Genomic DNA, 13,953 nt, shown 5'->3' with positions numbered 1-13,953 from the left:
AATAGCACCTTTTGATGAGAGATATGAGCAAGAGATTTCCACAAAGCTCGTGCTATCTTTCATTATATATAAAATCTATCATTCATTTTATTTCTCTCTCTCTTCAATGAATACAGACCGATAAAGTTTTTATCTTAACTTACGATAAGTTAAATGTGGTGACACCATACAAATTCACCAAGTGAATATGAAATGATACAAGCTAAATAACTATATACGGCCGTCTATGTCTGATAGAGCTCTTTCATTTATTATATCTATTTGAAACTCAAATTTTGAATAATGATCTCAATTTTAGTCATACATATTGTAAAAAAATTTGCATTTAAGAAACAACAAACGTCTTATATACTTGTCATTGTTCTGAGTGTTATTGTGTATGAAATATGTAAAGCTTACATGCATGAAACCCACAAAAACATGTGAAGTACTACCAGCAACTGCTTGTGCCTGTGAGTGATCGATGGAGACATCTGAAGGAAAATTAGTGACCTGTCCCCCTATTCACTGCAATTTTCTGTATTAAAGGAGAAGTATAGATTCTTAAGACAAGTCTAACAAGAAACCTTTTTATATTTTGTATTTGTTCTCAATAAAAGTACGTTGTTTTAAGAACAATAACAAGAAACTTCTCCCTTTTCCTGTACGGTAATTTCCTTTTTTTTTTAAGAAAAATATTCAACTATTTTTGTTAATGTTACGCACGATTCTACTAATATTATAATTAAAATTTTGTTAAAATTAGTCTTAGTTAGCACAACCATGAGATACATGTTCTGAAAATCAATTTTGAAATCAGAAGAAACTACTCCAATAAAAGAGAAATCTATCCTTATTTTACCAATATAGTTTCCTAGTTGACAGAGTAGAATGCAAGATTCTAGGACAAACACTCAAATATTGAAAGAACTTATTGATACGAATGGTGGCTTTTGAAATTGAACCCACCAATTTTCTTTTTATACCTTTTTTTTAGTTAAGAATTTTATTATCTAAATAATTTTTGAAAAAGTTACTTAATTAACCCTTATTATGTTTCTCTTCTCAATTTCATAAATTCTCATCAATTCATTAAAATGTACTTTTTTAGTTGCAAATACTTAGTATCACTAACTAAAGAAGAACAAAAACTACTTTTAAAAAATGAACATCAACAAATTTTTCATGATAAACTAAGAAAGGCTAAAAAAATAAAGTTAAAAGAGAGTGAAATTAAATATTTAGTTTGTAGAATATGATACTAGAGAGAGAATAAGTAATTGTAAGGTTGAGAAAGAAAGTGATTAGTGAATAATAATTTTCAAATTTTCAAATTTAAAATTCTTAATAACATTTTTTTTAAATGGCTGTAAAGAGAAATTTAATGGATTGAAATGATCCGACCCTTTTATGAATTTATTTATATATGAAAATAGACAAGATTCTCCCCTTGAAAGAGAAAGGGGGAGAGAGACTTGTCCAAGCTGATAGTGACGCTGATGCAAGAAATATCTTGAAATTGGAATTGTGGCCAACATGACGTGCCAACTAACAACTTTTGCCTGTCTTTCCGTTTTCTTGCCAATTTGATTGTTCCTGCTATCAGATCCAGCAATGCCCCAAAGTTTCTTGGGCAAACCAAATTTTCACTCAGCCAAAACAGTGCGTTTGCAAGCCCGAGAAAATTTCGGGCAAATCTCCCCCGACAAACTAACATCGTTGTATCGCATTTGTAGATTTGTGTATACAGAGAAATGATAGGGATATAAATATTTAATGTACAAATTAATGTGTTAATACACTATTAAATGTATATGATTTAACATAATTAATATAATGCATCCATGTAAAATTCGTACGACTAATAATAAATGGACAAGTATGTTCGCATAGAAAAAGTTTATCGATGAATTTGTATCCCAATCATTATTGATATGTATCTAGATGCATGCCCTCCATTTGAAGCCTACTACTATAAATAGTATATTTAATTTATCAGCAGTTACCGAAAAATATATCTTTGCAGCTATTTAACAAAGGCGAAGAAAACAAAAATTACAATTTCTCAAATACTAGGATATTCTTATGTTCTTCTATTGTGATTATCATGATTCATGAGTTCGATCTTTTTATTAATTTTAATTAATACATAAATACAAATCAGATTATCCACCTCTTATAAGGTAGCGTTTATATTTTGAATTGGAGTGAAAATCTTGAGGAGTGGGAATCCTAGGATTGGGAGTGTTGAGTGGGAATAAGTTGTTTACTTACATTCGAATGAGAGAATGAAATTGAAACCAGAATCCAATTTATGTGTTTATATTGTTTTGGATTGGGAGTAAATAATTTTAAATTATAATTTTACCCTTATTTAAAGAATTATAATTTGTAATTAAAAAATTAATAAAAAATATATTTAAAAAATAAAATAAATATTTTATTATATTTGTAAATTAATAATAATTATTAATATTCTTAATTATGTAAATCATAATTTTTTAATTAATTTAAATTTAAATTATGTGAATAAAAATTATTAATAATAGCAACACAAATAAAACATTATTATTGATAATATAGTAAAAAATTAATATTTTCTTAGAATAAAAAATTTATTATTATTAATTAAATAAATAATTAATATTTATTAAAATTAATGTTTAATATTATTATTTTTAATGAATTTAATTTATAAAATAATATAATATTATTATTTAAATAAATATAATAATTATTTATTTTTATTTTATTAAATTTAATAAAATAAATATATTTATAATTACTATTTTTAATAAATATGATATTATTTATTTTATTAAATATTATTTATTTATTTTAATTATGATGGTAAAAAGGGAAGAGGGGAGAGTGGATTCCCACTCCCACCTCCCCCCATAGTGGGAATCCCACTCCCCACTCCAAAATTAGGTGGGACCACAGAGTGGGAATCCCATTTCCCTCTTAAAAATGGTAAGTAAACACTAGAGTGGGAAAAATCCACACTCCACACTCCCACTCTAGAAAGTAAACACAGCATAAGTTCAGCCTACCAGTAGCACACTTTTTTTTCCCCCCAACAAACTTGTAATCCCATCACCCCTCTGCGCGGCGCCAATTAAATAGCTTTTTCCATCTAAACCCCCCATTTAATATTGAAATAATGTAGATTTTAAATCACAACTATAAAAAAAATTGTAACAAAAAAATAAAAAATAATAATATATAGAAAATATAATTTTTAAATAATAATTTTAATAAAAATATTAAAAATATTATATATTTTTCATTATACACGTATGCGACAAAATCAACTTAACTTTTAATTACATCATCTAATGTTTGACTAACACTTCAATGTTGTAACTTAAAAATTAAAATTGTCTAAGTTCAATAGCTAACAAGACCTAGATTAGTGAGAGAAAATCTATCCCTTCACCTCTTCCTTCCTCTTAAGGATTAGCATCCACACCATCTGTCCATTACTCCATTGTGCTATTGCCGATAATTTGTTATAAAATCATCTAATTTACTGTGTCCAATCCCGGTGAATTGGCATCAACTTGTTTTCGAACTTTCTTTTTAGTTACAACTCAATTCTTTCTCCACTCGTGACCAATGTTCGAGCCCCCAACCTCTTGTTTCTGCTTGACATTTCACCAACTAATGGCACCTACTTTCATACCTTAAACTCTATGAGCCAATAACTGTTTCCATGCCAAGTTCTTTCATCCTATCCCTTGATCCCATAATTGAGTTTTACAATTCCAGAACTCTTGATTGATTTACAGCCGCCTTATAGCATCACATTCACTATCAAACTATAAATGATTTTTGTTTTCTCCAACAAGATTACCGAATAGTAAAATGGACCTATCGGTTGAAAATTAGTAAAAACAATAAAATTGGATTTTCTATTTTCTGGTTTAGATTGTCAGAGGCTGTGAGCACTCTAACCCATCAGGATGGATGATAATATCTCTCCCATAGTCATATCAGATGTGTCACCTTCATTATCTACCTCCACGCCAGACTCGAGCACTGCAGCATCCAAGATGAGCTTTCGCTTTGCTATCTCATACACATTCTCGTCAACCGTACCCTTTGTTACTAGCCTGCAGAGGACTTGAGCAGATAGAGCAAAAGCATACACCATACAAGTTTGCAACAGTTAAAAAGTTCACTAAATACATGCAAGAGAAGAATAAGAGTGGGATGTTTAAATGACCTGTATATGGTTACCGGCCTTGTTTGGCCAATTCGATGACAACGATCTTCAGCTTGACGGTCAATTTGCGGATTGAAATCCATGTCATGGATGACGACAGTATCGGCGCCAGTCAAGTTTAAACCCTGGCCTCCAGCTCTTGTTGAAAGCAAGCATGCAAAAATAGAAGTGTCATTATTGAAGGCGTCGACTATAGCCTGCCTCTCTGTCACTTGGGTACTGCGTGATTGGAAAGGTATTCTGGATTAAGATCTTTTAAACCATAACAGACAAAATGGCAAGTCAAATGCACAATGAACAGAAGTTAATTCCCAGTTACCTTATGCTTAAACACACAAAATAGAACAAGGTCTTAATGAAAAAAGTAAAACAGAGAAATCGAAGACAAACAAGCAGTTGGAGGTACAAGTTTTAGTTCCAATCCTTCCAAATCCATGGATCCAGGAATAAATCATGGGAGTACTCAAATAACCCATCGGAAGTTCCACGCCTTTTAAATCTATTGATCCAGACATAAATCGTGGGAGTACTTAAACGACCCATAGGAGCTTCATATAGATATATTACGAGTGAAATTTGAGAGCGCAAGGCAGAGCATGCAATAATTTCTTTATGGGTCCACACCACAAATTGATAAACCCTAACTTTAAATATAGATTTCAAAAGCCAATAAAAAATAATGATAATAACAATACATGGGCATACAAGAGAGAGGTAACAAGCAGAATTCTCAGAACATGATCTAATTAAGCATAATAAAGACAGATGAAAAAGGGGTATCTATTAATTAAAAGTATATTATTAAAAAAAAATTATTGATTTTATCCAACAAAATGATATGAATGATATAGAATTTATTTATTATATTATTTAACATTACCAGAGCAATTCAATCAATATAGCATCAAATAGTTGGAAGTAATAAGTTGATTGAAAACTACCCTTTTCAATTCAACACAATCCTCTACTATTCAAATCTAATAAAATAAAATAAGGTCCACCAAATTAGTTCACAATCTAAATGTGCTAGATTAGCCAGTAGAAAACTGCACTTCCCAAGTAGCCGCATGAATTTGATACTTACAATTGTCTGTCAGGTTTGTTAATATTGAAAGGATATTGGATGGTAAAACACAACTCAAAAGAGTTAGAAGCAGCACCTTCCATCAAGACGTCTATATGTAACACCAATCACATCCAAAGTCCACTCCAGAATATCAAGCATTGACGTCCATTGGCTAAAAATCAAAACCCGATGACCACCTTTTTTCAGTGAAGGGAGAAGTTTAGATAATACCTGCAATGGAAACCATGCTACTCAATTTGTATTATGAAGAGAATATGCCCTAGTTTATATTATGAAGTGTACATACCCTTCCCACATTTTCAAATCAATGAAATTTACAAGACATTACTGAAACCATACCCGACATTTTGCTGAAAGCATAACATGTTCTTCTGAAAGAATTCCTCTGGTATCAGCACCACCGTAGGAGCGTAAAAGCTAGAACAAGGTTGTTAGAGCATATATGAATGTCCAGATGTATAAAGTTCTGCTATGTACTAAGCCATATCTAAGAATTGTAAAACAAAAGAACATTCTAATCTATTTACTAGGAGAATGAGAAACATTTTGCTATAAAAGTTCCAAGTACAAACTTGAATAGATCTTCATTTGCTAGCACAAAATAACAGCAACTAATTATATTTTATGTATACCGGATCAACGCGCTGAATTGAAAGACTTCCGAACCAATCAACAATAAATAGGATAGGTTATTGAACAAATCTACATGACCTTATACAAATAAACCCCTACTCTGTGTGTGTGTGACTTCTTTAATAAGAAATAGGAAACAATTTTCATCAATTACAAAAATAAAAGTACAAAGTAGTAATTTATTACTGATAATTGCAGAAGAAATACATTAATAATAAGCACCAAACTTTATCAAAACTAAAAGCCCATAACTATGCCAAGATTTTGGCGCCCTTAGAACTACAAAAATTCTTATCTTTTACTGTCAAATAATAAAAAAAACTGTTAATACATGACATCTCCATAAAACCAATGCTTTATCAACCTCACCTCCATTAAGGAACTGATCCACCAAAAAGTTTCTACTTTCTTTGAATAGCTTAGGCAGCAGTCTTAAAACAGTTCAGTGACAAGGAAACAAATGGTCAATACTTTCCACAACTCTTTCAGGGATCGGACTTAGAAAAGAATATGCATCAGGCAGAAAAGTTGATCTTGTCAAAAGGCAAAAACCCATTATTTTAGCCTTATTGTAGGCATTGGCATTCATTCTTTTCCTAGCAAGCAGGAATTGAGGCATGGAAGAATCAACCAGCCAATTGCAAAAGAATTACAATAGAAGATACCAAGGAATGAAGCATCTGAACTATAGAATATTAAAATCACTCTTGCTATTCAAAGAAACATACTCAAGTCTCTTACAACTAAAAAGCACTAGTGGCATAAGCCACCTTGAAAGAGGCCAACGAAGATGAATGGGAAAATTTCTTACAATGGAAGTAATGTTATCACATCTTCATACTCTAGGCCCAGATAGAATAGCTAGGCCAAATATATAACCTCATCAAAGCAATTTAACTTTTTTCGGACACCATAAAATTGAAAAAAAATGTCAGTGTAAGTCCTAACATTTTACTAAACAATTTTCAACAGAAATTCAGCAAAAATATATACTATAAAGAAAACAAATTGAAAAAATTGCATTATCAGCACAGTGTTTTTTGTCATTTAACACGTTGTCAACAGAGTGTCTTTTGTCATTTATGTTTCTACTGTCTTTCAGCTTGATCCTCACTTTATTGGAATAGGACACTATAAATACATACGCACGATACGCACATACCAAAACTGTATATTACAAGGACTGACTCAGAAGACCGGGAGGATGGCTCTTGAACATGTCTCAAGATCCCCCACTTTAACCATCCAAACTATCACAAACCATTATCCCTATCAAGCATAGTACAAACTCTTTTCTGGAATAGTACAAGCCTATGAAGATTAATATACGAGCTTATCAAAGATGGTACCAACAGGAAAGCATGAATCGATTCAAAAACTGAAAGGATTCAGATCATCACATATTCATGAAGAAGGCATTATAAGAATTTATTTGCCTCAATGGAATGGAATAAGAATCTGATCTTCCTAGAGAAATAACCAAGCCTAGTCAGCCCATAGATCACAATGGCAGTTCTCATAGAGACATATGCATGGAAGCAGGCAATTGGGTTCCATGGAGGAAGAAAATCTCACAAAGCTGTTCAGAACTGTGTTCCAAGACATGGATACACTAATACTCATCAAAGGTCAACAGGTGACAGAGGTTTTTCCAATCATGGTCAAACTCAAATGAGTTTCGGAATCAAAACAGACGTGGTATCTTTCCAGTAACACAAGCATCCAGATCAAGACTACTGGAAGTACTGCCAAATATTCAAAAGATTTATATGCCAAGTCTACCAAGTTACTTTTGAATATCCTGATATTGACAATGAAGGCTACAGTACAGAAGAGCTTATAATTGCAATACAACTTCCAGAGTTCCATGAATGTGAAGAAGCAAACATTGCATCAGATAGCATGGATGATGATTATGACTCTTAAGTTCGACAATGAATGGGACTAGTGGAAGTGTAGAGGGATGACATCAGCATTGTAAATAAGATTGAATAAAGCTGATGTAGTATTGTAGATAAGCTTGCATACTTTTCTGGTTAGGCTTGTACTATTATAGATAAGAGTGTGTACTATTCTTAATAGGATAATGATTGCAATAGTGTGACCCCTAGCTAATATAAGGGGAAGAAGTCCGGGTTAGAGGGCACATTGGTTGTGGATATTAAGACATGTTCAAAACGTCAACCAACAACAGTGAACTCTCAATGGACTAAAACAACTTAATTTTTAGGTCATTGTGGGGACCCGACATGTGTTAAATGACAGTAATACTCATCCCAATAAGAGTTATAAATAACACTCGTCAAGGTTATACTTGTCCAAAAAAAATAAGTGACTAGCCCATTGAGGGTTCACTGTTCTTGTTTGATACTTTGGTAGAGTAGAAAACCCTCATTTTTTGTCTACAAATTCTCTTGCTAGAAGTGCTGTGATTGTTGTTGAATCCATTGTTGCAGCAACTCAACAAGCTCTGTGGCTTTTCTCAAGGTACAAGTTTCTCCTCCATTACACATGTTTAAGAGCAAAAGATGCAATAGTTTAGATATGGATTAATTTGATTTTTCATCAATGGTATCAGAGCTCCCTCTATATATACACATGGTGATGGATCAGCAATCCCCAAAAAATACACTGATTTTAAGTTTTTTACTTCTGTTACTAGCCTTTGGGTCAATAGTTAATCAATGGAAGAGAATTGGTTTTGACTACCCCCTTTACTCTGTCTCTCTCTCCTTCTTGAAGGGCTAAACCTATATTCTCTTTCCATCTTTGCCTCTTTTCATGTGCTCTCTCTCCCCTCTCTTGTTGATTTAATCACATCATCCTTTTCTATTATTATTTTTTTCCCCTTCTGGCTTGCTCAAGTGCATAGTTCTTTTGGCATTCTTTGCCTTGCTCTTTTATTAAGCAAGAAAATAATAAATAAAGGGTGAAGCTTTTATGAGACCCCATCATTCAAATACTAGTCAATATGGAAACCTATGAATCAATTAGCATATAATACCTCTACTGTGGAAAATCCCATTTACATAGAGAAGAAATAACACATGACATTATGTATTATAGAATAAGCTTCAGCGAGAAATTTCAACTATTGGCATCAAGAAACAAGGACAATATTATGCACTGCTGAAACAATATAATCATCCAATTCTGCGTATAATTTGCCTAAGAGTTGACAATGCAAAATAAAGAATTACCTGGTGTATAGAAAAATCGCTGTAATTCTTCAGTTCTTCAATTACTCTTTCCAAGGTACATTCAAAGCCAAATGCACCCATAGGATGCAGCTTTTTAGCAAAGCGAACAACATCATCATCACTGTAAATTCGTCTCACCAATAACGGATGATTTGCAATCTAGAAAAAGAATAAATGTATAGTAAATAAATCAAACAAGCATACAGGAATGAGATAAATTGTGCCATGGGAAAAGAAATATAAATAAATTGTGCAATGAGAAACAAAATACAACTCTGTAGTACTATTAGATCCATGAAAACTTATGTTAGGCGCAAATATAAAGAGGCAGGGGCTGTTTAGTAATTTTAGGATAGGAGCAGTTTAGTAATTTTATTAATTAAGGTTCAGCTATAAATAAGAGATTATGGAGTCATTTAGGGTTTATGTTGAGTTTTGTTTGGTATTGTGAACCATTAGGAGTTTTGGGAGAGATTGACCTACCTCTCGAATTGTAGGTCAGGATTGTTTGTTTTCTTTTGATTTAATCAATAAAAGTCAGACTTAATTTAGCCCTAAGTCCTATCAAGTACCTTACGGAACTGAACAAAATAGTTGGAAATTTGACGCTGAGGAAGAACACCAACAATAGTAGCCAAGTCAGCGTCAGAAAGCTTAGCAATACGAGCTCGAGACACAGCCCGATACTCCTCAATGGCTACTCTATATGCATCTTCCTGCGGCCTTTCCATTGTAACATACTCAACCTGCAGAACTATTAGTTAGCTCTTTTTCACACAGATGCAAAATTGTAAGGAAAGCACATTTCTAATCCTAATCCCAAGGGAAGAGGCGTGTTGGAAAGTTCAGAATCCAAATGGAAACTTGGTACTTAACATACACGCTGTATCTTTGGGACAAGTTGCTGCATCACATCGGATTTTAAACGCCTCAAGATGAATGGCCCCAAAATTGACTTCATCCGACCAATTAAATCTCTATCTTCACCATTGAGTAGCTTCTTCAAATCTACATCCTCTGTGGCAAAAAGATCAGGCATCATAAACTCCAATAATGACCAGAGCTCCTACAATAAAAGCAAATCAAGTCAGCAACAAAGAAATCACAAGCAACTAATTATGAAATGAATTTGAAAATAGATTTCCAAATGCTTGTTACAAATAAGAGAGCAGTATTTTTAACTGCCACCCCATTGTAAAGCAAATCTAGCAGAGAAGAACATGTTTGCCGTAAGTACTGTTAAAAGGAGTTGATAACATTACAAATATGCTGAATGAATTGCACCTCAAACTGTTCTCAAGAACTCATGCTTGACTATGTTAAGTAAACTATGATGTTTAATGAAGTCCAATATATTTCTCAACTACAGACAGCCTTTTTTTTTTTATATTATTATTACTACTACTACTACTACTACTACTACTACATTGGGTTAAGTTAAACAGTTTAGATCTTCAGCCCTAAGAAATTTAAAACATCATGTCCCTTCAAGGACATATTTTGACAATTTCAAAGTATGAACCATCATCCTGCCAGAATGCACATAAATAATTTCTGTAATAAACAATGTTAACAGAAAAAATGAAGAGCAAGAAAGAGAGAGAGAGAGAGAAGGAAAAGGAAAAAAGCAATAGTACATGTAAATCATTTTGTAACGGGGTCCCTGTCAGCATCAGACGCTGGTTTGCATTCCGAGCAACAGACATAAGGTTTTTCCACCTGTAGCTGTTTTTGTCCTTTAAGGCATGGGCCTCATCCATAAGCACACAGCTCCAACGCCAACGTTTCAAAATTTTACGGTCATCTTTCTGCTGCACACTGTAAAGACCATCAATGATCAGAATTAAACTTAACATGCAGTGGAATATGCAAATGTTACATGCTCCACAATAAACAAACCTGTGACGTTCAAAAAGCGAATAGCACACAAGAAGCACATTAAAAGGAGGTGGCAATCCAGCTTTTGCTAAAGAGCTCAGTTCTCTGGAATAGGCTGTTCGCCCTGCCCCATGATACTGGAGTACAGAAAACGATGGACACCACTTCTTAAGTTCTCTTTCCCAATTCTCCAAAACAGAGGCAGGACATACAATTAAATGAGGACCAGGGTCATTGTTCAAGTGTTTCAGCAACATTAGATATGTTATAGCCTGTTACAAACAGCATCATTACTCTGGAAACCATAAAAAATTATAACTATAACTAGTACAGCATAGGAAAATTGACATCGCTTAAAGTACCTGAATGGTCTTCCCAAGACCCATCTCGTCTGCCAATATGGCTGCATTAGATGCAAAAGAAAGTCAGCAACGATCATTTCAAATTACACCTAGTATTGAGAACTATTCCGATAACAATATATTGAAACTTAAAAACAATGCAATTGTTGACATAGTAGGATCACAATAATCAAACTTAAATTATCAGAGGTTCAAGAGCTGAACATAGTACAATAGACAACAGCTCACTTTAGTACAACAATTTCACATCCGTACTGGTTCCTTTTATAGCTGTTCTAGAGCACACTTAGGATTTTCCAAGTTCATTGGAACTCATCCACTATAAATAATTAGGAAAAACAACAAAAAAAATGGAATGAGAAAAAAATAATAAAATATCATAGTTGGAAACCTATGAGAGCGGAATTTAAATAAATCTTGCACCTCAAGAGTAGCTCTCATTTCTCAAAAACAAAGCAATCCATTTAGGAGATGTTTTGAGAACCAATTTTTATACAGACTTGCAAGTCATCTAATCAAGCATGGATTGTATGGTGATCGGACATTGCACTTTTTAAAATGAGAATAAAGATAGGATATACGCCCGATAACATGCACATCATCTCTATTTATCATGACAAGAAAGCAAGCTTTATCCGTATACAGCTAATGTAAATTAAACTTTCAATAACAAGGCTTCTTTGGCGATTCAAAATATCAATAATCAAAACTAAGAATAAGAAAAAAAATATTCACAGTAAATTTTGTAGAATCATTCCAATTTTCTATCCTCACAACCGTCTGAGCACAAAATCCAAAATTTTCTAATGTATGATATTGTCAGAGTTCACTCATAGAAAGTAAAATGTCATCACGAATCAATCAGCATAATAAACTAGATTCTTGACAAACTATTAATCAAAGCATTCTTACCTCCGTCAATGCCTTTTCTGTACAACAATAGAAGAAAGTTATGCAGATAGAGAATAAAATGTCAACACAAATCAATCAGCTGAATGAATTAAATTCTTGAACAACTATTAATCAAAGCATTCTTACCTCCCGCAATGCCCTTTCTGTACAACAATAGAAGAAAGTTGACGCCGACGAGCTGATAAGGCTTAAGAACAGGCTGAAAATCAGAATCCTCATCTCCACATGCATCATCAATATCACTCTGAGTCACAATTCTCACGGAAGAGGCTTCCACTTCGGCGTATCGATCACAAGCAGCAGAAGTAGTAGTACCGTACAGCTCTCTCTTAAGCTCAGCTGATATCTTGGCACACTTTTGCAGCGCCTTCCCTACCACGTCATCATTTTCAATTTCATCTTCTAAGATTAAAAGTTCCTCCTCTTCTTCTTCTTGACTCGAAGACTTTATGTCATAAACCTCAACGAAATCTCCGTGCTCCTGCTCCTGCTCCTCCTCTCCCTCCTCCTCCTCCTCCTCCTCTTCATCATCATCGACGATGAATCGACGGCCACGATTGTTCGTGGCGGCCGTGGGTCCCACCACCTCCTCGACATCGTCGTCCTCGAGATTTTCGTCCTTGTTGTAAGCGAAAGATTCTATTGGAGGAGGTGGCTTTGGTTTCGGTTTCGGTTTCGGTGATCGAGTGTTGATTTTGAGGACTCGAGAGGGCTTGAATGACTCGGAGTGCGGCTCCCACTCCTCGTCCGAGATTTCCGAGATTTCGGCGTATTCGCGCTTCATTTTTTTTATTTTTTAATTTTAAATTTAAATCATATTACCCACGGAAGGTTTTATTGTTCGTTGTTGATTGAATAAACCCTAGACAAAGGAATGAGAGAGTACAAAAGAAGAAGGGGTTAATGTGACGTGATGCTGATGATGCTCAGTGGAAACAAACAGTCAGAGCTGCCGCGGAGGATCTAAAAGAGATACTGTATTGTATGTACTTTTCACTACTCGTGCGCAATTGTGCAAATTTTCAGGTGGATGGAAAAAATAATAATAATAAAATAAAGACAAGGGCGGGTCAAGCAGATGACGAGGGCGGGCCACACAAACATTTGGCGATATTTTGTTTTGTCCAAATATTTTGATTAAAAAATGTGGGGAAATATTTCGCTCTAAAAGTGGGCCTGGACTTCCCAATAAATTCATTGGCTTGGCTAAGCCCGGCCCATTTTTGTCATCCAGCTACGGTAGTGTTGGATTCTTAAAGAGTTGGTATCATACACACCCCCCTCTAAACTCCTCATAAAACCCCCTCGTCAGTTATTTTTATTTTATCTTCAAAAACGTCATTTTGTTCTTTTAAATACTCCCTTCTAATTTTTTAATTTAATTAATTTTTTATTATTCAAACTCAAAGTATTTTTTTTTTACTTTTCTTTTCTTTTGTAATTTTATTGTCACCCTACACATAAATTAAAATTTTTTATGAGTGATGCATTTTTGAATGTCTATCTTTAAGTTAAATTACAATAGTTTAAATTATAATTTGAAAGCAATCATAAGTATAAAAGTTCTTAATTAATAAGAAATAGGAAAAGCACAATAGATTATTCTAAATTTTTGTAATTTATTTTTATTAGATAGAAGTGGTAGATAAAATATATATATATAAATTATGAGAG

The 13,953-nt window shown here is 33.5% G+C and overlaps 1 protein-coding gene across 3 annotated transcripts; it reads right to left on the bottom strand.

The window, feature by feature from the left end:
- Positions 1-3,279: 3,279 nt before the first annotated feature.
- Positions 3,280-13,299, bottom strand: LOC18033269 (protein CHROMATIN REMODELING 19). Of its 3 annotated transcripts, none has more exons than XM_006420639.2 (11): positions 12,406-13,299; positions 11,368-11,408; positions 11,027-11,277; positions 10,765-10,945; positions 10,008-10,193; positions 9,700-9,873; positions 9,128-9,286; positions 5,634-5,711; positions 5,368-5,504; positions 4,208-4,426; positions 3,280-4,094 (listed from the first exon to the last, which is right to left on the bottom strand). In XM_006420639.2, exons 1-11 carry the CDS (start codon positions 13,061-13,063, stop codon positions 3,932-3,934), a joined length of 2,247 nt encoding a protein of 748 aa, XP_006420702.1. In that variant the 5' UTR covers positions 13,064-13,299; the 3' UTR covers positions 3,280-3,931. The 3 variants fall into 3 exon arrangements, with proteins under 3 accessions (XP_006420702.1, XP_024037948.1, XP_024037937.1); XM_024182180.1 differs by having other exon boundaries at positions 11,027-11,142; XM_024182169.1 differs by having other exon boundaries at positions 10,765-11,277.
- Positions 13,300-13,953: the final 654 nt, after the last annotated feature.

This window comes from Citrus clementina, unplaced genomic scaffold (assembly GCF_000493195.1).
Source record: "Citrus clementina cultivar Clemenules unplaced genomic scaffold, Citrus_clementina_v1.0 scaffold_9, whole genome shotgun sequence".
NCBI lineage: Eukaryota > Viridiplantae > Streptophyta > Magnoliopsida > Sapindales > Rutaceae > Citrus > Citrus x clementina.
The sequence above is the reverse complement of the archived record's forward strand: the minus strand, read 5'-3'. Positions and strand labels throughout refer to the sequence as shown.